The sequence below is a fragment of the Mesoplodon mirus genome (genome assembly GCF_964341445.2).
Source record: "Mesoplodon mirus genome assembly, chromosome: 12".
NCBI lineage: Eukaryota > Metazoa > Chordata > Mammalia > Artiodactyla > Ziphiidae > Mesoplodon > Mesoplodon mirus.
The window spans coordinates 35,182,824-35,207,750 of NC_138988.1; the positions used below are offsets into that span (position 1 = coordinate 35,182,824).

Genomic DNA, 24,927 nt, shown 5'->3' on the forward strand with positions numbered 1-24,927 from the left:
ATATTTGAAATATCTTTACTGGGTAGAGAGAATTCTGTTTACTGGTTGGTTGGGTTTTTTCCTCCCCTTTCAGTACTTTAAATTTGTCACTCCATTATCTTCTGGATTGTCTGTTTCCTTTATTTTTTTAATAAAAAATTTGTATGGAAGTATAGTTGATTTACAATGTTGTGCTAATTTGTGCTGTACAGCAGTGATAGTTAAACACATGTATACATTATTTTTTAATATTATTTTCCATTATACTTTATCCCAGGAAATTGGCTATAGTTCCCTGTGCAATACAGTAGGACTTTGTTGTTTATCCATTTTAAATGTAATAGTTTGTATCTACTAACTCCAAACTCCCAGTCCATCCCTCTCCCTTTCCCCCTCCTCCCTCCCCCTTGGCAACCACAAGTCTGTTCTCTATGCCTGTGAGTCTGTTTCTGTTTTGTAGATAGGTTCGTTTGTGCTATAGTTTAGATTCCACTTATAAGTGATATCATATGGTATTTTTCTCTTTCTGACTTACTTCACTTAGGACAATAATCTCTAGTTGCATCCATGTTGCTGCAAATGGCATTATTTCGTTCATTTTTATGGATGAATAGTATTCCATTGTATATATTTACTACATCTTCTTTGTCCATTCATCTGTCAATGAACATTTAGGTTGTTTCCATGTCTAGGCTATTGTGAATAGTGCTGCTGTGAACATAGGGGTGCATGTATCTTTTGGAATTATAGTTTTGTCTGAGTATATGCCAAGGAGTGGGATTGCTGGATCATATGGTAACTCTATTTTCAGTCCTCTGAGGAACCCCCATACTGTTTTCCATAGTGGCTGCACCAATTTACATTCCCACCAGCAGTGTAGGACTGTTCCCTTTTCTCCACACCCTCTCCAGCATTTATTATTTGTAGACTTTTTGATGATGGCCATTCTAACTGGTGTGAGGTGTTACCTCATTGTAGTTTTGATTTGCATTTCTCTAATAATTAGCGATGTTGAGCATCTTTTCATGTGCCTATTGGCCATCTGTATGTCTTCTTTGGAGAAATGTCTATTAGGGTGTTCTGCCCACTTTGTGTGTGTGTGTGTGTGGTACGTGGGCCTCTCACTGTTGTGGCCTCTCCTGTTGAGAAGCACAGGCTCCGGACGCGCAGGCTCAGCGGCCATGGCTCACGGGCCCAACCGCTCCACGGCATGTGGGATCTTCCCGGACTGGGGCACGAACCCGTGTCCCCTGCATTGGCAGGTGGACTCTCAACCACCGTGCCACCAGGGAAGCCCTGCCCACTTTTTAAAAACCATTTACTGGATTTATTATTTATTTATTTATTTTTAATAGATCTTTTTTTTGTTGTTTTTTGTTTTTTGTTGCGGTACACGGGCCTCTCACTGTTTTGGCCTCTCCCGTTGCGGAGCACAGGCTCCGGACACGCAGGCCCAGCGGCCATGGCTCATGGGCCCAGCCGCTCCGTGGCATGTGGGATCTTCCTGGACCGGGGCACGAACCCGTGTCCCCTGCATCGGCAGGCGGACTCTCAACCACTGCGCCACCACGGAAGCCCCTTTAATAGATCTTTATTGGAGTATAATTGCTTCACAATACCGTGTTAGTTTCTGTTGCACAACAAAGCAAATCAGCCATATGCATACACAAGTCCCCACATACACTCCCTCTTGAGCCTCCCTCCCATCCTCCCTATCCCACCCCTCTTGGTCATCGCAAAGCACCGAGCTGATCTCTCTGTGCTATGCTGCTACTTCCCACCAGCCAGCTATTTTACATTCAGTAGTGTATACATGTCGATGCTACTCTCACATTGCCCCAGCTTTGCCCTTCCACCCCATGTCATCAAGTCCATTCTCTATGTCTACCTCTTTATTCCTGCCCTGCAACTATGTTCTTCAGATCCTTTTTTTTTTTTTTAAGATTCCATATATATGCATTAGCATACAGTATTTCTTTTTCTCTTTCTGACTTACTTCACTCTGTATGACAGACTCTAGGTCCATCCACCTCACTACAAATAACTCAGTTTTGTTTCTTTTTATGGTTGAGTAATATCCCATTGTATATATGTGCCACATCTTCTTCATCCATTCATCTATCGATGGACATCTAGGTTGGTGCCATGTCCTGGCTATTGTAAAGAGTGGGGCAGTGAACATTGTGGTGCATGTCTCATTGTGAATTACGGTTTTCTCAGGGTATATACCCAGCAGTGGGATTTCTGGGTCATATGGTAGTTCTATTTTTAGTTTTTTAAGGAACCTCCATGCTGTTTTCCATAGTGGTTGTATCAATTTACATTCCCACCAACAGTGTAGGAGGTTTCCCTTTTCACCTCACGCTTTCCAGCATTTATTGTTTCTAACTTTTTTGATAATGGCCATTCTGACCAGTGTGAGGTGATACCTTATTGTAGTTTTGATTTGCGTTTCTCTAATAATTAGTGTTGTTGAGCATCTTTTCATGTGCCTCTTGGCCATCTGTATGTCTTCCTTAGTGAAATGTCCATTTACGTCTTCTGCCCTTTTTTTTAACTGGATTGTTTGTTTTTTTGATATTGAGCTCCATGAGCTGTTTGTATATTTTGGAGATTAATCCTTTGTCTGTTGTTTCATTTTCAAACATTTTCTCCCATTCTGAGGGTTGTCTTTTTGTCTTGTTTATGGTTTCCTTTGCTGTGCAAAAGCTTTGAAGTTTAATTAAGTCCCATTTGTTTATTTTTGTTTTTATTTCCATTTATATAGGAGGTAGGTCAAAAAGGATCTTGCTGTGATGTATGTCATAGAGTGTTCTGCCTATATTTTCCTCTAAGAGTTTTATAGTGTCTGGCCTTACATTTAGGTCTTTAATCCATTTTGAGTTTATTTTTGTGTATGGTGTTAGAGAGTGTTCTAATTTCATTCTTTTACATGGAGCTGTCCAGTTTTCCCAGCACCACTTATTGAAGAGGCAGTCTTTTCTCCATTGTATGTTCTTGCCTCCTTTGTTGTAAATTAGGTGCTCATATGTGCGTGGTTTTCTCTCTGGGCATTCTATCCTGTACAATTGATCTATATTTCTGTTTTTGTGCCAGTACAATACTGACTTGATTACTGTAGCTTTGTGGCATAGTTTGAAGTTGGGGAGCCTGATTCGTCCAACTCCGTTTTTCTTTCTATAGATTGCTTTGGCTTCTGCCCATTTTTTGATTGGGTTGTTTGGTTTTTTGTTATTGAGTTGTATGAGCTCTTTGTATATTTTGGAGATTAAGCCCTTGTCTGTTGCATCATTAGCAAATACTTTCTCCCATTCTGTAGGTTGTCTTTGTTTTGTTTATGGTTTCATTTGCTGTGCAAAAGCTTCTATGTTTGATTAGGTCCCATTTGTTTTATTTTATTTTATTATTATTATTATTATTATTATTATTATTTTGCCTTGGGAGACTGACCTAAGAAAACATTGGTATGATTTATGTCAGAGAATGTTTTGTGTATACTCTCTTCTAGGAGTTTTATGGTGTTATGTCTTATGTTTAAGTCTTTAAGCCATTTGAGTTTATTTTTGTGCATGGTGTGAGGGTGTGTACTAACTCCATTGATACACATGGAGCTGTTCAACTTTCCCAGCACCACTTGCTGAAGAGACTGCCTTTTTCCTATTTTATATTCTTGCCTCCTTTGTTGAAAATTAATTGACCATAGATGTGTGGGTTTATTGCTGGGCTCTCTTTTCTGTTCCATTGATCTGTATGTCTGTTTTTGTACCAATACTATACTGTTTTGATTACTGTAGCTTTATAATATTGTCTGAGTTCTGGGAGAGTTATGCCTCCTGCTTTGTTTTCTTTCCTCAGGATTGCTTTGGCAATTTGGGGTCTTTTATTGTTCCATATAAATGTTTGGATGATTTGTTCTAGTTCTATGAAAAATGTCATGGGTAATTTGATAGGGATTGCATTAAATCTGTAGATTGCTTTGGGTAGTATTGCCATTTAAAAAATACTCTTCCACTCTCAGAGCATGGGATATCATTCCATTTCTTTGAATCCTCTTTTATTTCCTTTATTAATGTTTTATAATTCTCAGCATGTAAGTCTTTCACCTCCTTGGTCAGGTTTATTCCTAGGGCTTTTTTTTTTGTTAGTTTTTTGTTGTGTTTTTTGGTGCTATTCTAAAAGTTATTTTTGTTTCCTATTCTATTCCTTTATTTATTTATTTTTTAATTCCTATATTCTTTTATTTATTTTTCTTGACATCTTTATTGGAGTGTAATTGCTTTACAACGGTGTGTTAGTTTATGCTTTATAACAGTGAATCAGCTATACATATACATATATCCCCATATCTCCTCCCTTTTGTGTCTCCCTCCCACCCTCCCTATCCCACCCCTCTAGGTGATCACAAAGCACCGAGCTGATCTCCCTGTGCTATGCTGCTGCTTCCCACTAGCTATCTATTTTACGTTTGGTAGTGTATATATGTCCATGCCACTCTCTCACTTTGTCCCAGCTTACTCTTCCCCCTCCCCATGTCCTCAAGTCCATTCTCTATGCCTGTGTCTTTATTGCTGTCCTGCCCCTAGGTTCTTCAGAACCTTTTTTTTTTTTTTTTTTTTAGATTCCATATATATGTGTTAGCATACGGTATTTGTTTTTCTCTTTCTGACTTACTTCACTCTGTATGACAGTCTCAGGGTCCATCCACCTCACTACAAATAACTCACTTTCATTTCTTTTTATGGCTGAGTAATATTCCATTGTATATATATGCCACATCTTCTTTATCCATTCATCTGTTGCTGGACACTTAGGTGGATTCCATGTCCTGGTTATTGTAAATAGAGCTGCAATGAACATTGTGATGCATGACTCTTTTTGAATTATGGTTTTCTCAGGGTATATGCCCAGTAGTGGGATTGCTGGGTCATATGGTATTTTCTATTTTAGTTTTCTAAGGAAACTCCATACTGTTCTCCATAGTGGCTGTATCAATTTACATTCCCACCAACAGAGCAAGAGGGTTCCCTTTTCTCCACACCCTCTCCAGCATTTATTGTTTGTAGATTTTTTGATGATGGCCATTCTGACTGGTGTGAGGTGATACCTAATTTTAGTTTTCATTTGCATTTCTCTAATGATTAGTGATGTTGAGCATCCTTTCATGTGTTTGTTGATAATCTGTATATCTTCTTTGAAGAAATGTCTATTTAGGTCTTCTGCCTATTTTTGTATTTTGTTTGTTTTTGATATTGAGCTGCATGAGCTGCTTGTAAATTTTGGAGATTAATCCTTTGTCAGTTGCTTCATTTGCAAATATTTTCTCCCATTCTGAGGGTTGTCTTTTCATCTTGATTATGGTTTCCTTTGCTGTGCAAAAGCTCTTAAGTTTCATTAGGTCCCATTTGTTTATTTTTGTTTTTTTTTTTCCATTTCCCTAGGAGGTGAGTCAAAAAGATCTTGCTGTGATTTATGTCATAGAGTGTTCTTCCTGTGTTTTCCTCTAAGAGTTTTATACTGTCTGGCCTTACATTTAGGTCTTTAATCCATTTTGAATTTATTTTGTGTATGGTGTTAGGGAGTGTTCTAATTTCAGTCTTTTACATGTAGCTGTCCAGTTGTCCCAGCACAACTTATCGAAGAGGCTGTCTTTTCTCCATTGTATATTCTTGCCTCCTTTATTGAAAATAAGGTGACCATATGTGCGTGGGTAGGTTTATTCCTAGGTATTTTATTCTTTTTGTTGCAGTGGTAAATGGGAGTGTTTCCTTAATTTCTCTTTCAGATTTTTCACCATTAGTGTATAGGAATGCAAGAGATTTCTGTGCATTGATTTTGTATCCTGCTACTTTACTGAATTCATTGATTAGCTCTAGTAGTTTTCTGGTAGCATCTTTAGGTTTCTCTATTTATAGTGTCATGTCATCTGCAAACAGTGACAGTTTTACTTCTTCTTTTCTGATTTGGATTCCTTTTATATCTTTTCCTCCTCTGATTGCTGTGGCTAAAACTTCCAAAACTATGTTGAATAATAGTGGTGAGAGTGGACAATCTTGTCTTGTTCCTCATCGTAGAGGAAATGGTTTCAATTTTTCACCCTTGAGAATGATGTTGGCTGTGGGTTTGTCATATATGGCCTTTATTATGTTGACATAAGTTCACTCTATGCCTCTTTTCTGGAGGGTTTTTATCATAAATGGGTGTTGAAGTTTGTCAAAAGATTTCCTTCATCTGTTGAGATGATCATATGGTTTTTCTCCTTCAGTTTGTTAATATGGTGTATCACATTGATTGATTTGCATATATTGAAGAATCCTTGCATTCCTGGGATAAACCCCACTTGATCATGGTGTATGATCCTTTTAATGTGTTGTTGGATTCTGTTTGCTATTATTTTGTTGAGGATATTTGCATCTATGTTCATCAGTGATATTGGCCTGCAGTTTTCTTTCTTTGTGACATCTTTGTCTGGTTTTGGTATCAGGGTGATGGTGACCTCGTAGAATGAGTTTGAGAGTGTTCCTACCTCTGCTATATTTTGGAAGAGTTTGAGAAGGATGGGTGTTAACTCTTCTCTAAATGTTTGATAGAATTTGCCTGTGAAGCCATCTGGTCCTGGGCTTTTGTTTGTTGGAAGATTTTTAATCACAGTTTCAATTTCAATGCTTGTGACTTGTCTGTTGATATTTTCTATTTATTCCTGGTTCAGTCTCGGAAGCTTGTGCTTTTCTAAGAATTTGTCCATTTCTTCTAGGTTGTCCATTTTATTGGTATATAGTTGCTTGTAGTAATGTCTCATGATCCTTTTTATTTCTGAAGTGTCAGTTGTTACTTCTCCTTTTTCTTTTCTAATTCTATTGATTTGAGTCTTGTCCCTTTTTTTCTTTATGAGTCTGGCTAATGGTTTATCAATTTTGTTTATCTTCCTCAAAGAACCAACTTTTAGTTTTATTGATATTTGCTATTGTTTCCTTCATTTGTTTTTCATTTATTTCTGCTCTGATCTTTATGATTTCTTTCCTTCCTCTAACTTTAGGGGTTTTTTGTTCTTCTTTCTCTAATTGCTTTCGGTGTAAGGTTAGGTTGTTTATTTGAGATGTTTCTTGTTTCCTGAGGTAGATTTGTATTTTGCTATAAACTTCCCTCTTAGAACTGCTTTTGGTGCATCCCATAGGTTTTGGGTCATCATGTTTTCATTGTCATTTGTTTCTAGCTGTTTTTTGATTTCCTCTTTGATTTCTTCAGTGATCTCTTGGTTATATAGTAGTGTATTGTTTAGTTTTCATGTGTTTGTATTTTTTACAGTTTTTTTCCTGTAATTGGTATCTAGTCTCATAGCATTGTGGTAGGAAAAGATGCCTGATATGATTTCAATTTTCTTAAATATACCAAGGCTTGCTTTATGACCCAAGATATGATCTATTCTGCAGAATGTTCCATGGGCACTTGTGAAGAAAGTGTAATCTGCTGTTTTTTTGGATGGAATGTCCTATAAATATCAATTAAGTGCATCTTGTTTAATGTATCATTTAAAGCCTCTGTTTCCTTATTTATTTACATTTTGGATGATCTGTCCATTGGTGACAGTGGGGTGTTAAAGTCTCCTACTATGATTGTGTTACTGTCGATTTCCCCTTTCATGGCTGTTACCATTTGCCTAATGTATTGAGGTGCTCCTATGTTGGGTGCATAAATTTTTACAATTGTTATATCTTCTTGGATTGATCCCTTGATCATTATGTAGTGTCCTTCTTTGTCTCTTGTAATAGTCTTTATTTTAAAGTCTATTTTTTCTGATATGAGAATTGCTACTCCAGATTTCTTCTGATTTCCATTTGCATGGAATATCTTTTTTCATCCCCTCACTTTCAATCTGTATGTTTCCCTAAGTTTGAAGTGGGTTTCCTGTAGACAGCATATATATGGGTCTCATTTTTGTATCCATTCAGCCAGTCTATGTCTTTTGGTTGGAGCATTTAATCCATTTACCTTTAAGGTAGTTATCAATATGTACGTTCCTATTACCATTTTGTTAATTGTTTCGGGTTTGTTATTGTAGGTCTTTTCCTTCTCTTCTGTTTCCTGCCTAGAGAAGCTCCTTTAGCATTTGTTGTAGAGCTGGTTTGTTGGTGCTGATTTCTCTTAGTTTTTGCTTGTCTGTAAAGGTTTTAATTTCTCCGTCGAATCTGAATGAAATCCTTGCTGTGTAGAGTAATATTGGTTTTAGTTTTTTCCCTTTCATCACTTTAAACATATCCTGCCACTCCCTTCTGGCTTGCAGAGTTTCTGCTGAAAGATCAGCTGGTAACCTTATGGGGATTCCCTTGTATGTTATTTGTTGTTTTTCCCTTCCTGATTTTACTATATTTTTTGTATTTAATTTTTGATAGTTTGATTAATATTTGTCTTGGCATGTTTCTCTTTGGATTTATCCTATATGGGACTCTCTGCACTTCCTGGACTTGATTGACTATTTCCTTCCCCATATTAGGGAAGTTTTCTATTATAATCTCTTCAAATATTTTCTCAGTCCCTTTCTTTTTCTCTTCTTCTGGGACCCCTATTATTTGAATGTTGGTGCATTTAATATTGTCCCAGATGTCTCTGAGACTGTTCTCAATTCTTTTCATTCTTTTTTCTTTGCTCTGTTCTGTGGTAATTATTTCCACTATTTTATCTTCCACGTCAGTTATCCATTCTTTTGCCTCAGTTATTCTGCTATTGATTCCTTCTAGAGAATTTTAAATTTCATTTATTGTGTTGTTCATCATTGTTTGTTTGCTCTTTAGTTCTTCTAGGTCCTAAAAGTTTTTTTTTTTACATTCCCTTTCTGATATTTCATTGTTAGTGTAAAGAAATGTGGGGAGGGGAGGGATAGTTTGGGAGTGTGGGATTGACATTTACACACTGCTATATTTAAAATAGATAACCAACAAGGATCTACTATTTTAAAAAATGCAAACAATTTCTGAATATTAATCTTGTATCCTTCTACTTTGCTGAATTCATGTATTAGATCTAGTAGTTTTTGTTGAAGTTCTTAGGGTTTTCTATATCTAGTATCATGTCATCTGCATATAGTGTCAGTTTTACCTCTTCCTCTCCAATTTGAATACGTTTTATTTACTTTTTTCTTTTCTGATTGCTGTGGCTAGGACTTCCAATACTATGTTGAATAGAAGTGGTGAGAGTGGGCATCCTTGTCTTGTTCCAGATTTTAGCAGGAAGGGTTTCAGCTTTTCACCATTGAGTATTATATTGGCTGTGGGTTTGTCAGAAATGGCTTTTATTAAGTTGAAATATGTTCTCTCTGTACCTACTTTGGTAACAGTTTTTATCATGACTGGTTGTTGAATCTTGTCAAATGCTTTTCTGCATTTATTGAGATGGTCATGTGGTTTTTGAATTTTCTTTTGTTTATGTGGTGTATTACATTGATTGATTTGCATATGTTGAACCACTCTTTTGAACTTGGGATGAATCCCACTTCATTGTGGTGTATGACCTTTCTTATGTGTTGTTGGATTTGGTTTGCTAATATTTTGTTGAGGATTTTTACATCTATATTCATCAAAGATATTGATCTGTAATTTTCTTTTTTGGTGGTATCTGTCTCTGGTCTTGGTATCAGGGTGATGGTGGCTTAATAGAATGTCTTTGGGAGTATACCCTGCTGTTGAATCTTTTGGAAGAGTTTGAGAAGGATCACTATAAGTTCTTCTTTGTATGTTTGGTAGAATTTGCCTGTGAAGCCATCTCGGCCTGGACTTTTGCTCATAGGAAGTTGTTTTGTTTTTTGTTTGTTTGTTTGTTTTTACAGATTCTATTTCATTTCTAGTGATCAGTCTGTTCAAATTAACTATTTTTTCTTGATTTAATTTTGGTGGGCTGTATGTTTCTAGAAAGTTGTCCATTTCTTCTTGGTTGTCAAATGTGTTGTCATATAATTGTTCATAGTATTCTCATGGGTTTTTTTTTTTAATTAAAAAAATTTTTTTTGGCCACACCATGCATCTTGCAGGATCTTAATTCCCCAACCAGGGATCAAACTTGGACCCACAGCAGTGAAAGTGCGAAGTCCTAATCACTGGACTGCCAGGGAATTCCCTCTCTTATGGGTTTTTTTTTTTTTCTTGTATTTCTGCTGTATCAGTTGAGATTTCTCCTTTTTCATTTCTTATTTTGTTTATTTGGGTTCTCTCTCTTTTCTTCTGGTGAGCCTGACCAGAGGTTTGTCAATTTTGTTTACCCTTTCAAAGAACCAGCTCTTGATTTTATTGATTTTTTTCTTTTTTTTAAATCTCTATTTTATTTATTTCCTTCTGCATCTTTATTATTTCCTTCCTTTTGCTGACTTTTGGTTTTGTTTGTTCTTTTTCTAATTCTTTTAGGTGGTATGTTAGGTTGTTTATTTGAGATTTTTCTTATTTTTTAAGGAAGGTCTGTATCACTATGAACTAAGAACTGCTTTTGCTGCCTCCCATAAATTTTGTATGATTGTCTTTTCATTGTCATTTGTCTCAAGGTATTTTTAAATTTCCTTTTTGATTTCCTTGTTGACCCATTGGTTTTAGTAACATGGTGTTTGGTCTCCATGAAATTATTTTTTTCTCATTTCTTTTCCTGTGGTTGATTTCTAGTTTCATGCTGTTGTGGTCAGAGAAGATGCTTGAAATAATTTCTATACTCCTTAATTTGCTGAGATTAGTTGTGTGCCCTAGTAAGTGGTCAATCCTAGAGACTGTCCCATGTGCAGTTGAAAAATATGTGGGGTTTTTTTTGATGTAATATCCTGAAAATATCAATTAAATCTGTTCTATTGTATCATTTAGGATCTCTGTTGCCTTATTGATTTTCTGTCTAGGAGATCTGTCCACTGATGTGAGTGGGGTGTTAAAGTCTCTTATTTCATTACGTTTCTCCCTTTATGTCTGTTAGTATTTGTTTTATGTATTTGGGTGCTCCTATATTGGGTGCATATATGTTGACAAGTGTAAAATCCTCTTCTTGTATTGATCCTTTTACCATTATATAGTGTCCTTCTTTATCTTTCTCTATGGCCTTTGTTTTAAAATCTATTTTGTCTGATATGAGTATCGCAACTCTCGCTTTCTTGTCATTTCCGTTTGCATGAAATATCATTTTCCATCCCCTCACTTTGAATCTATGTGTGTCCTTTGCCGTAAGGTGGGTCTCTTGCAGGCAGCATATTGTAGGCTCTTGTTTTTTTAATCCAGTCTGCCACTCACGTCTTTTGATTGGAGGGTTCAGTCCATTGACATTTAAGGTAATTATTGATATGTATGTATTTATTGCCATTTTAAATCTTGTTTTCCAGTTGACTCTGTTTCTTTTTTGTTCCTTTTTCTTTTTGTGGTTTGATGATTGCCTTTTATTTTATACTTGTGTTCTCTTCTTTTTGTTTTTTGTGAATCTATTGTATGTTTTTGATTTGTGGTTGCCCTGTTTTTCAAGTATGTTAACCCCTCCCTATATCTTCTTGCTTTAGACTTATAGTCATATAGGTTCAAACACATTCTTTAAAAAAAAACAAAACTGCATTTTCTTACTCTCCTTCCCCACATTTTATGACTTTGATGTCCTTTTTTACATTTTCATGTTTATCCTTTTGCTGTTCTTTATCATCGCTTTCACAAATAGGTTTTTGTTTTTTTTCTTTTTGATCTGTATACTGGCTAATTTAAGTGATTTACTTTCCAATTGTGATTTCCTCCTTTATATATCTTCTTGCTTCTTTTCTATCTAAAGAAGACCTTTCAATATTTCTTTTAGGTTAGGTTTAGTATTGCTGTATTCTTTTAGTTTTTGCTTGTCTGAAAAATTCTTTATTTCTTCTCCTATTCTAAATGATAATCTTGCTGGGTAGAGTATTCTAGATTGCAGATTTTTCTCTTCTAAGGCTTTGAAAATATTTTGCCACTCCCTCTGGCCTGCAGTGTTTCTGTAGAGAAATCAGCTGATAGCCTTATGGGGTTTCCCTTGTAATTAACTCTTTGTTTTTCTCTTGCTGCCTTTAGAATCCTCTCTTTATCTTTAACTTTTGCCATTTTTATTATCATATGTCTTGGTGGAGGTCTGTTTGGGTTCATCTTGTTTGGGACCCTCTGTGCTTCCTGTATCTGGATATCTGTTTCCTTCTTTAGGTTTGGGAAGTTTTCAGCCATAATTTTTTCATATACATTTTCAATCCCCTTTTCTCTGTCTTCTCCTTCTTCAATCCCTATTATGTGTAGATTGGCATGCTTTATGTTATCTTATATTGTTTTCATTTTTTTTTTCATTTGGCTTTCTGTTTGCTGTTTTGATTGGATAATTTCCACTATTCTGTCTTCCAGATCATTTATTCTTTCTTCTGCATTATGCATTCTGCTATTCATTGCCTTTAGCTCAGCTTTCATCTTAGCAAATGAATTTTCTAATTATTCTTGGCTTCTCCTTATAGTTTCTAGTTCCTTTTTTACAGTAATCTGCATTTCTCTTGATAGCCTTTCTTAATTTCTTCAGTATTTTCATTTTCACCTCCTTTTTTTTAACATCTTTATTGGAGTATAATTGCTTTACAATGTTGTGTTAGTTCACCTCTTTTTTGAATTTGAATAGACTGAAGAGGTCTGTTTCATTGTTTGTTCCTTCAGGGGAATTCTCTTGGTCTTTTAACTGGGAGTGGTTCCTCTGCTTCTTCATTTTGCTTATATTTCTCTTACTCTGTGATTTTAGGAGAAACAGTTATCTACTGTGGTCTTGGAGGGCTATTTATATGCGGGAGCATCCCTATGTAGCATTTGTGGGTTTAATATTTTTTTGGTGTGAGGGCTGTTTTTGGTTTGGATGCTTGCTGTCTGTTTCCTCAGTGTGTGCTAGCCGTTATCCCCTTGACAGGGGGTGTGCAGGTGTGTGGCCCACGCCGGCTCCCGGGAAGGCAGGGGCAGTGTTTGGTGCCCAGTCAAGGGACCCTCAGTGGCAGCAACGGTCCATGCCCGCCTCTGGAGTCCAAGGTGGCAACGGTGGCTCACACCTGCCCTCAGAGTTCCAGTAGGCGGTGCCCTACATGGAGAAAGAAGCTCCTATGGCGGCCCTGCCCCTCTCTTTGCATGCCACCCAACGGTGGTGCCTTGCCTCTCTGGCGGGCCCAGGCTTCTTCCCATACTCCCTCAGTTGTGGTGAGCACACCCTGGCCCCCTCAGGCTGTCTTGACACAGCCAATCCCAGTCCTCTCCCTGGTCTGACCCCCGAAGCCCAAGCCTCAGCCCTCAGTCCCTGCCGCCAGTGAGGGGACTTAGCAGTGTGCAGAAACATTTCCTTTTTCACAGCTCCCTCCTGGGGGCACAGGTCCTGCCCCCAATTCCTTTCTCTGTCTCTCTCTCTCTTTTTTCTTTTGTCCTACTCACTGATGTGGAGATTTTCTTGCTCTTTTGGAAGCCTGAGGTCTTTTGCAAGCATTCAATAGGTATTCTGTGAGAATCGTTCCACATGTAGATGTATTTTTGATGTATTTGCGGGAGAAGGTGAGCTTCCTGTCCTACTCCCCCACCATCTAGATCCGATCCTGTATTGTAAATTTTCTGATGAGAAGTTTGCAGCCACTCTTAAATTTATTCCTCTGTACATATGTTTTTTTGGGGGGCGGGCAGCTGCTTTGATGATTTTTTTCTGGGGTTTCCACAGTTTGACTGTGATGTACCTAGATGTGTTTCTCTTTGTATTGATCTTGCTGGGGATGCTCTAAGCTTCTTGAATCTATGGTGTTTTTGTCTTGCATTAATATTGGGAAAGTCTTAGCACTTATCTCTTCAGATAGCTTTTCTCCCCTGTTCTTTCTCTGTCCTTCTCTGCCTCTCTCTCCCCTTCTCCCTCTGCTCCTCCTCTCTCCCCCTCTTCTTTTTTCCCTTTATCCCTTTCCTACTTCTGGGTCTCCAGTTATCTATACTTTAGACAGTTTGATATCATCCCATACTCTCAGTTGCTCTTTTCTCTCTCTCTCCCTCTTTCACTCCTTCTTCTCTTTTTATTTCCCTTTGGATAATTTTTATTAACCTAATGTTCGGTTTCACTTATTCTTTTCTCTGCTATGTCCAGTCAAATTATCCATTTCTGGTAATTAAATTTTTTTTTTTTATTTTTAGCAGTTCTGTTTGTGCCTTTTTTAATAGTTGCCAACTTTTTTGCTGAAATTGCCTATCTGTTCAACATGTCCACCTTTTGAACTAAATCTTTTAAGATGTTAAACTTGGTTATTTTAAAGTCTTTGTTTGATAGTTCTAACATCTGGATGGGTCCCCTTGGTCTGGTTCTGTTAACTACTTTTCTCTTTATAATGAGTCATTTCTTTTTCTTATTTCTGTGTCTATTAATTTTTTTATTGAATGCCTGACCTTGTGTGTACCAGGATAGTAGGGACTGAGGTAAGTAGCGTTTATGCCTAGAAAAGGGCGTGCCTTTTATTCTATCAGGTCGTTAGTGTGGAGTGTTGAGTCACTCCCAGTCGGGAGTTGTGCTGTGGGCTGCTGCTGCCTTGCGCTAGCATGAGGCCTGGAGCGCTGGAAGGTTCTCAGAATTCCTGCTTCAGATTTAGCTTTTAGGAGGCCTTGCTGCCTCTTTCTCCTGTGCCTGCAGGAATTGGGGTGGGGGTGGGGGGGTGGAACCTTTCTCTCCACTCTCACCTCTTAGTCTGCCTCCAGTGATAGGCTGCTTCTGTTACTTGATATAGGCTCGTGGAAGGGGTCGAGGGATTTATCAGGGTTTTCCTGAGGTTTTCCAGTTCTCCTGTTGCAGCCTCAGTCTTGGGTGGGCCTTGTGTGCCTGAGCCTCATGGGTGGGGCTTTCTCAGAGGTTCCTGTGTCAGTGGAGGTCTTGATGGGATATCTCGGCTCTTCTCCACCTCTGTGCACTGAGCATGTTGGGATTAATATGAACATTGTTGGGAAAGGATCCTCCACAAGTTATTGGTGTTTGTTAAAACTCCAGCACTCAACAGAGCGATCTTGAAAGATTGTAGCTCTGACCCCATCCCCTGCTGAAAAGCCCTCTCGTGCACTCTGGGGCCCTTAGGTCAAAGGCTTTGAGCTCTTTAGTCTCCAGCCTCTCACCCTGACCTTCCTTTGGTTATTTATGTAAGTCTTGTCTGTCTCCCTAGTCCCAGACCATCAGTTTTGAGAGCAGATGTCTTGTTTTCGGAGTATTGCTAGAGAGGAAATGGTGCCTGGCACGTGGTAGGGACTCAGCAACTGTCTACTGTCTTGAACAGATGAGGAGTGAGGGTAAACCTGGAAAGCCCCTGCTTTCCAGCAGGTAGACTCCTGCCCGGCCTCCAGGTTCATGCACAGATGTCACAGGGAAGCCTTTCTGGGGACCTCCCCACTCCAGTGCCCCCAGCCCTGAGCCTGTCGGTCCATATGCGCAGACCCCACAGGGCTGATATCCCTGCTTGTGCTTCCGTTTGTTCCTCCTGGTTCCCCAGGGCAGTGATGTGCCAGCCAGGCCTGCCCCACCCAGCGCCTGGCAGGCACCTGGCGGGCCTGCAGGGGACCTTTGCTGCCCTAGCTTTGGGCTGATTCTGTAGTGCATGCTGAGTTAAACTTTTCAAAACCTCTTTTTCTGTTTTAGGGAAAGTGAATCGTCACATTCCCCTCCGTGGAAGTAAGAGGACTTGGGCTGGAAGCATGTGGTGCATCCTTCGAGGCTGGAGGCAAGGGAGCCTCGGCCCATGGGGAGCCCTGGGGCAGCACTGGCCCCGGGGCATCCGTGCTCTGGCCAGCGAGCGCCCCCGGATTGGGGGTGAGTACAGCCACGTGGTGGTGGGTGCGGGCTCCGCTGGCTGCGTGCTGGCCAGCCGGCTCACGGAGGACCCCGACAAGCGAGTGCTGCTGCTGGAGGCCGGGCCCAGGGATGTGTACGCGGGGAGCAAGCGGCTCCTGTGGAAGATCCACATGCCCGCAGCCCTCGTGGCCAACCTGTGCGATGACAGGTACAACTGGTGCTACCACACGGAGCCGCAGCCGGGCCTGGACGGCCGCGTGCTGTACTGGCCACGCGGCCGGGTCTGGGGCGGCTCGTCGTCGCTCAATGCCATGGTCTACGTCCGCGGGCACGCTGAGGACTACGAGCGCTGGCAGCGGGAGGGCGCGGCGGGCTGGGACTACGCGCACTGCCTGCCCTACTTCCGCAAGGCGCAGGCGCACGAGCTGGGCGCCGGGAGGTACCGCGGCGGCGACGGTCCCCTGCGGGTGTCCCGGGGCAAGAGCGGCCACCCGCTGCACCGCGCATTCCTGGAGGCGGCGCAGGAGGCCGGCTACCCGCTCACTGAGGACATGAACGGCTTCCAGCAAGAGGGCTTCGGCTGGATGGATATGACCATCCACGAAGGTAGCGTGAGGCCTCCGATTCCCCATCTCCCGGGTTCCTCCTCTAAAAACGAAACGTTGCTCTATCAGAGTCCCGACCCTCCTGCCCCCACCTGTCATGGTCAGTAAGTGTGGACAGACTGGGGCTGGTTTGAGGTGGAGGGGATGTGACAGATTACACTGGCGACAGGCCACAGAATACCATTCAAAGCCAATGAGAAGTGACTCGGAGATGGTGACCCCTTGGGCATCCTCTGGTCCCTGTTGGTGTGGAATGAAGAGGCAGCTCTCGGCCACACAGCCTCAAGTTTTAAAGCCTTACAGATGGGCGTACTGAGGCACAGAGCAGTGACGGGCCTTGCAGCAGGGCAGAGGCAAGGCCCGGGTGGACCCAGGGCTCTCATTATCAGCCACTCCTGGTCTCTGTCGTCCTGTCAAGGGTGAGGGATGTTTTCCCACCTGCATCCAGGGGCCCCAGGATGTCAATTGGACAGGGTAGTTTGGTCTCAGCCTGCCTTTGAAGGCAGAGCTTGCAGTCAGGGGAAGGGAAATTCCCTCTTTCTGCAGTCCTTCCCCACCTCCCCCTCCACGATAGGTGCCTAGGGAACAGGCTGGGGCTGTGACTCATCTCCTTGCTCTGTCCTGCAGGCAAGCGCTGGAGCACGGCCTGCGCGTACCTGCATCCGGCACTGAGCCGCCCCACCCTCACGGCTGAGACCCAGACATTTGTGAGAAGGGTGCTGTTTGAAGGTACCCGTGCGGTGGGTGTGGAGTACATCAAGAACGGCCAGAGCCACAGGGTGAGTGAATTACCACCACATGGGCAGCTCACATGGCAGGGAGGGAATCGGCAGTGACCCCGTGGTCACACTCAGTCAGTGTGGGTGGCCAGGAGTCATGTCCTTGTCTCCATCAACATGATGATAAGGAGTGAGCGGCTGGTGGCAACAGCCTGAAAGACTGTCCCCAGGAGGTGGTGGCCTGGCAGAGGTGAGGAAGCCCCAGTCTAGCCACCTGCAAAGGGCCCATGGTGCCTGGGCATGAGTGCCCCCATGAACCTCTTTCTGCTATTGCCTTCCACACTTGTCCAGAAATTGATAGGTTTATATTAGAGGCTTTAAAAACCATACCTGTGATCACACTCCCTATTTCTGCACTGTTGCTGTTTTCCACTTAGGAGCACGTGGGGATTGTTCTGCATCCCACGTGAAGATCTTGCTCACCATGTGCTTTATTTAAACTGCTTGTTTGAGTGCCTGCTTTCATTTATCTCATTTAAGCTCTACAGTCCTGTTTTTAATTAAGACCATCGTTACTGTCAGGCTGTTGCAGAATATATCAGAGTATGAACCATGCTTGATTTATGATCACACACACCCACAGCTGCACGTGTGGGCTACTTTCACCTAGTGGCGCCCTGAGCATCCTCTTCCTTGCTCTGGAGACTGTAAGCAGGATCCCCACCCACCATGTGGGTACGTCATGCCAAGGCCATATTCTTGGGGTTCTGACTGGCTTTTCTGTGAAAGTGTGACCTGCATGGCTCCTCGCCTCTTCCAGGCTTACGCCAGCAAGGAGGTGATTCTGAGTGGAGGTGCCATCAACTCTCCACAGCTGCTCATGTTGTCAGGCGTGGGCAATGCAGACGACCTCAAGCAACTGGGCATCCCGGTGGTGTGCCACCTGCCTGGTGAGCTCCCTTCCCCACCGTGCCCCAAAGGTGTCCCTGTTAAATAAAAGTTTATTATACTTTATTAGCATGGAGTGGGGAGGGGACAGGAGTCAGGGCTCCTCAGAACTGTCACACTGTTCCCGCAAGCCTGAAGTTCCCCCATGCCTCGCTGGACTCCTACCCCCAGCGAAACCCCAAGCTTTTGTGTTGTTTTCCTCCCTTCCCCAGACATCCCATCCCTCTCAGCAGTGAGGCACCTCTAGCAGGGAGCATCTGCCCGTAAAGCCCACTGGGCCAGGCTCAGGCAGGTCAACAGGGCAGCCCTGTGGCAAGAGGGGTCCGGGCCTTTGTGTCTTCCATCCTCAGGACACACCAGCTACCCTGACATGCTGTTCATGTTCAGATGGTTCTCCCAGGCCTAATATTTATTTCATAGATTGTTTCTGATGCCCTTTGGAGCCTGGCCTTCTTGCCCTCTCTTATAACTCAAGCTCCCAGAGCTTGAAGCTTTATCATAAGAGGTCTTTGAAAGTGCTGGTCCATGACAGTGACCTGCCCAGTGTGCCCTTGAGCTTGGATGGGCTCATGCTGGGTCTGCACAGCATGACGGGCCTGCTTCCCTCCTTCCCCAGGCCAGGGGTGAGGGTGCAGGGTCAGCTGTTCCGGGACAGCTCACTGAGTGGTGCCAGCTGGAGGCGTGGGCACTGCCCTGGTGGAGGGTGCTGCTTAGCAGGAAGGCACCTGGATGGTTACAGGTGCTGCTCTGGGAGCGAGTGTCAAGGGCAGGCAGCTTTGGCAGCATCTGAGAGGGCCAGACATGGCTGGGAGTGAGGGAATGGTGTCCCTGGGAATGAGCAGGAGCTGGCCTGGCAGATAAGTGGGTGGAGGAAAAGTTTTCAAAACCAGGGGATGTTGAGAGGCCAGCTAAGCCCCTTTGGGAGACATTTTCCTAACCACCCCTTCTGGTTTCAGGAGTTGGCCAGAACCTCCAAGACCACCTGGAGATATACATCCAGCAGGCGTGCACCTCCCCCATCACCCTCCACTCAGCACAGAAGCCCTTGAGGAAGGTCCGGATTGGCCTGGAGTGGCTCTGGAAGTTCACAGGTGGGTGTGCTCATCCATGACCTTGGGAGAGATGTTCTGTGGGCAGCACAGCCTCCCTCCTGAGGTGCTTAGCCCAGGCTGTGGCTCTAGATTGCTGGTTCAGAGCTGAGCTATGCCATTTATTTCAGCTCTCTGAGCCTCAGTTTCCCCATCTGCAAAATGGGGATATGCAGTTCCTGTGTGGCAGGTTGGTGTGAGGACCAGACGTGATACACAGGGCTTACCCGGGGTGAGACTCTGCAGGGGCTGGGTGCTGCCCTTCCTGATGGATGGATAGGGATGGCCTCATCCTGGACACTGCCTGGGGCCCAAGGGGCCAGGAGAAAATGCAGAGAAAGGGCACTTGATGCTGGACTACAGCCTCTTATTTCTCAGCATTTTCCATGCGGTTTCTAGCTGGGTCTCAGAGTACTGAGTTTGGCCAGGAAGTAGTGCTTCAAAATCTTATTCACTCAGCATGCATTTCTCGCACACCTACCGTGTGCTGTGCTACATGGTGAGAAGTGCTAATAAGGCAGGTTTTCTTAGGGAGTTTACGCTCTAGTGGAGACAATGGAAGGAAACTAAGTAAACATGCTAAGTTTTAAGTACAGTGAAGGAATAATTAGGATGTTAAACTAGAGAATGGTGGCAGGGGGTCTGTTAGGCAGGAAGAATACGTGCAAAGGTCCCGGGGCTAGGCACTGGGTGTGCTTGAAGAACGAATTTGTTGGGCCAGGGAGACTGCAGCACCTTGAGGAGGAGGCGGTGCAGGTGTTGCAGGGCCTTCCAGGGCCGGAGAGTAAGCTCTTGTCTAACAAACACTCAGAAAGGAACTGTCCGATGAGACACACGTACTGACAAAGCAAAAGACTTTATTGGGAAGGAACCCCAAGGCAGAGAGCCTGGGGGAACCCAGGAGAACTGCTGTGCCACATGCCTTGCAGGCTCAGGTTTTATGGTAATGGGTTAGTTTCTGGCTTGTCTCTGGCCAGTCATCTCGCTTGGCCCATAGTCTGACTCAGGGTCCTTCCTGGTGGTGCGTGCGTCTCTCAGCCAAGATGGATTCCAGCAAGAAGGACTCTGGGAGATTGGTCTTCTCCTCCCTCTTTTGCCACTCCCGAATTCTCCTGGGAGATATGTTAGCTTTACTGTTGAGACTTCTCGTTTTGATGCTAATGCCTCTCAAATTATGAAAATTATTAATATTACTGCCATTAGTGAAGTAAATGAGCCTATGGATGTGACAGTATTTCATGTTGTGTATGCATCTGGGTAGTCGGAATATTGTCATGGTATTCCAGGTAGACCTAGGAAATGTTGTGGGAAGAAGGTTATATTTACAGCTACAAATATAATTACAAGGTGAGTTTTTACTCAAGTTGAGTGTATAACCTGAGAGAAGAGTGGGAATCAATGTACAAAGCCTCCCATAATAGTGAATACTTCTCCTGTTGATAATATGTAGTGGAAGTGTGCAACTACATAATACGTATCGTGAAGGACAATGTCTAGTGATGAGTTAGCTAGGACAATTCCTGTTAATTCACTTACTGCAAAAAGGAAAATGAAGCCTAGGGCTCATATTATGGTGGGAGATCATTTGATATTACCTCCATGAAGGGTTGCTAGTCAACTAAATACTTTTACTCCTGTGGAAATAGCAATAATTGTAATGGCTGATGTAAAATATGCTCATGTGTCAACATCTGTACCTACTGTAAACATATGGTGAGCTCATACGATGAATCCTAAAAATTCGGTTGATATTATGGCTCATACTTACCTATATATCCAAAAGGCTTTTTTTTCCTGAATAATAATTTACAATATGTGAGATTATTCCAAATCCAGGTAAAATCAGAATATAGACTTCAAGTTGTCCGAAGAATCAGAATAGGTGTTGATATGAGATTGGATCACCCCCTCCCACGGGGTCAAAAAAGGTTGTGTTTAGGTTTCGGTCTGTTAATAGCATAGTAATCCTGGCTGCTAATACAGGTAATGATAACAGCAGCAATACAGCTGTAATTAAAACTGATCATTACAAATAATGGTGTTTGATGTTGGGGTATAGTGGGTGGCTTTATATTAATAATTGTAGTAATAAAATTAAGAGCACCTAAAATTGAGGAGACACCTGCTAGATGTAGGGAAAAGATAGTAAGGTCTACTGAAGCTCCAGCATGGGCTAGGTTCCAGCTAAGGGTGGATATACAGTTCAGCCTGTACCGGCACTGGCTTCAACTATTGATGATGCAAGTAGTAGTAGGAAGGAGGGTGGAAGTAATCAGAAGCTTGTATGATTTATATGGAGAAAGGCTATATCGGGTGCCCCAGCATTAGTGGGACTAGTCAGTTTCTGAAGCCTCCAACTGTGATAGGCCATAACTATAAAAAAAAATTATTACAAATGCATGGGCTGTTACAAGTACATTGTAAATCTGATCATCTCCTAGCAGTGTTCCAGGTTAGCCTAATTCAGCATGAATTAACAGGCTTAAGGCAGTGTCTACTGTTCCAGCCCAAGCACCAAACAGTAAATATAAGGTACTGATATCTTTATGGTTAGTTAAGAACAGTCAGCTGTTTATGAATGTAGGTAAAATGGCTGAGTAAGCATTAGACTGTAAATCTAAAGACAGGGGTTGAGTCCTCTTTTTGCCAAGTGCTGTGGTGAATTTTACATATTGAATTGCAAATTCAGAGAAGCAGCTTCAATTCTGCTGGGGCTTCTTCCGCTTTTTTCTTTTCTTTTTTTTTTTCTTGCAGCAGAAGTCGATTGAAGCCAGTTGACTATGGTATTTAGGTGTTAAGTAAAAGTTTCGTGGGAAATGTAATCCCACCAATCTAGTGAGGATTTAGCTTAAATTAAAGTGTTTGATTTGCATTCAACTGATGTAGGATATAGTCTTGCAATCCTTATTGAGCAGGAATTAAGTAACTTATACTTGCTTAGTGCTTTGAAGGCTCTTGGTCTGTGTAACCTAAATTCCTAGTCCAATACTGAAAGGATTGGTGTAAGGGATAAGAGTATTGCGGATATTACAATTACTGTTGTTAGGAGAGTTGTTTTGTCAAATCAAATTGTCATTTTACTTTTATATTATTTATAGAGGGAAATATAGTTAGTGCTGTAGAATACGTGAGTCATATGTAGAAGTATAGATTGAGTAACACTGTGATAGCTATTAGTGTGAGTAAAATAATATTGTTATTTTTTGTCTTTTCTTAAATGAGTATTCATTTTGACATAAATCCTGATAGTGGAGGAAGACCTCCTATTGATAACAGGGTGATGAGAATGAGGGTTGTAATAATGGGTATTTTATTTTGTGTGTGGTAGTGTGGTGGTGACTGAGCTGTAAATGAATAGTATGAATATGGTAAGTGTTATTATGATATATATTAGTAGGTTTAGGATTGTTATAGTTGGGTTTTACAATATAATGGCTGTTATTCACCCTATGTGAGCAATTGATGAATAAGCTATAATTTTTCATTGTTGGGTTTGGTTTAGTTCACCTCATCCTCCGATTATAATAGATGGTATGGATAATATTAGGTTTAGGCTGATGGATGGTGAGATTTGGTATAATACTGACAAGGGTGCAAGTTTTTGTCATGTTAATAAGACTAAGCATGCTGTCAATGAGATGCCTTGTGTAACTTCAGGTACTCAGAAGTGGAATGGAGATAGTTCTAGTTTTATGGTTAGGGCTATTGCTATTACTATAGATGCTGTTGGATTAAAGATTTTTGTAATAGTTCATTGGCTGGAGTATAATAGGTTAATGATAATGGCTATTATAAGTAATATGGACTCGGTAGCTTGTGTTAGAAAATATTTAGTGGATGCTTCTATAGCTCATGTGGTAAACTTTTTTATTGTAATGGGAATAATGGCTAGTATATTTATTTCAAAACTGATTCAAATAAGTAGTCAGTGGGAGCTGGTTATTACAATTATGGTCCCTGAGATAATGGTTGTTAGGATGATGATAAAGGTGATGGAGTTTAATAGTACGAGAAGGATATAAACCAACATTTTCGGGGCATGGGCCCAATAACTTATTTAACTGACCTTACTATATATTATGGTGTAATGTGGTAGCACGAAGAATTTTGAATTCTTAAGCATAGGTTCAGTTCCTATGATTCTAGAAATAAGAGCGTTTAAACCTCTATAGGTCACTCTATCACAGTAACTCTTTTATCAGACATATTTCTTATGTTTGTGGAGGAATGCTTGATGTTATAATAGGTAGTGAGACATGTCATATGCATATGGCTAGCATTAGTAGTCACAAGTTTTTTCAAAGTAAATGTATTAGTTGATCGTATCAGAGTCGAGAGTAGGATGCTTGAATTCATAGGAAAGAAATTGTTAGTAATAGTGTTTTGATGATAAGGTTGATTTTGTATAGTTCTGGTATGTAGGGGTTATGGAACGCTCTTAGAAATAGGATTGTTGGGAAAATGTTTATTATGATAATGTTGGCGTATTCTGCTAAGAAAAATATGACAAGTGGGCCTGCTGCATATTCTATGTTGAAGCCAGATACAGGTTCAGATTCTCCTTCTGTTAGGTCAAAGGGAGCTTGGTTAGTTTCTGCTCGAGTGGAAATAAATCATATTATAGCTAAGGGTCATGATGGGAAAATTTTTCATAAATGCTCTTGTGTTGTGATGGAGGCTGAGAGGGTAAAAGACCTGTTTCTTAAGAGGACTGATATAAGAATAATTGCTAGTGTTACTTCATATGAAATTGTTCGTGCTACTGCTTGTAGGGCTTCAATTAATGAGTATTTTGAGTTGGAAGCCCATCTGGATCATAAAATGGAGTATACAGCTAGGCTTGATATAGCTAGCATAAATAATACTCCTAGATTTATATTAATAAGTGGGTAGGGGAATTCATATGTTTAGGGTTAGGGCTAAGGTTGGTGCAATGATAAATATGGAAATGGAGGATGTAGCTGGTTGTAGTGGTTCTTTAGTGAATAATTAGACTGCATCAGCAATGGGCTGTAATAGGCCACATGGTCCTACGATATTTGGCCCTTTTTGAAGTTGCATACAGCCTAAAATTTTTCGTTCAATTAATGTTAGGAATGCTACGGCTAGAAGAATGGGGATAACAAGTATTAAGATATTAATTATAAACATTTTGTTAAGGGACAGGATTTGAACCTCTGGTTATAAAGGTTTAAGTTTTACGCAATTACCGGGCTCTGCCACCTTAACAAACCCTGGTCTTGAGTAATATATTATATGTATTAATTAAATTAAGATTATATATTAATTGGTTTTAAGGCACTTTTTAAAGTGGGCCTTATTTCTCTTGTCCTTTCATACTGGGAGAACTATATAATAGATAGAAACCGGTCTGAACTCAGATCATGTAGGACTTTAATCATTGAACAAACAAACCTTTAATAGCGGTTACAGCACTGGGGTGTCCTGATCCAACATCGAGGTCATGAACCCTATTGTTGATATGAACTCTAGAATAGGATTGAGCTCTTATCCCTAGGGTAACTTGTTGATCAATTTTTTGGATCAATTAGTGATGATATGTTTTGACTGGTAAGTCTAGACTTTAATCACTCAGAGCCTTTTTTGTGTTCCAAGGTCACCCCAACCAAAATTGTCAACCCACATAAAATTTTGTTATCCCTTGGTGGTTTAGTTAGGGTTTTTTTGCTCAATTAATTAAAGCTCCATAGGGCCTTCTGGTCTTATCTTGTTATTCCCACCTCTTCATGGTAAGGTCAACTTCACTGATTGAAAGTAAGAGACAGTAAAACCCTCGTGTGGCCATAAGTTCAA

The 24,927-nt window shown here is 41.3% G+C and overlaps 1 protein-coding gene across 1 annotated transcript in view; it reads left to right on the forward strand.

Moving 5' to 3' along the window:
• CHDH (choline dehydrogenase) overlaps positions 1-24,927 on the forward strand; it is a 72,882-nt gene that overhangs the window by 31,560 nt on the left and 16,395 nt on the right. The window contains exons 2-5 of the mRNA XM_082638775.1: positions 15,601-16,359; positions 16,986-17,137; positions 17,898-18,027; positions 18,982-19,116. Of these exons, the coding sequence (XP_082494901.1) occupies positions 15,657-16,359; positions 16,986-17,137; positions 17,898-18,027; positions 18,982-19,116 (1,120 nt within the window). The 5' untranslated portion in view covers positions 15,601-15,656. The remainder of the gene's footprint in view (positions 1-15,600; positions 16,360-16,985; positions 17,138-17,897; positions 18,028-18,981; positions 19,117-24,927) is intronic.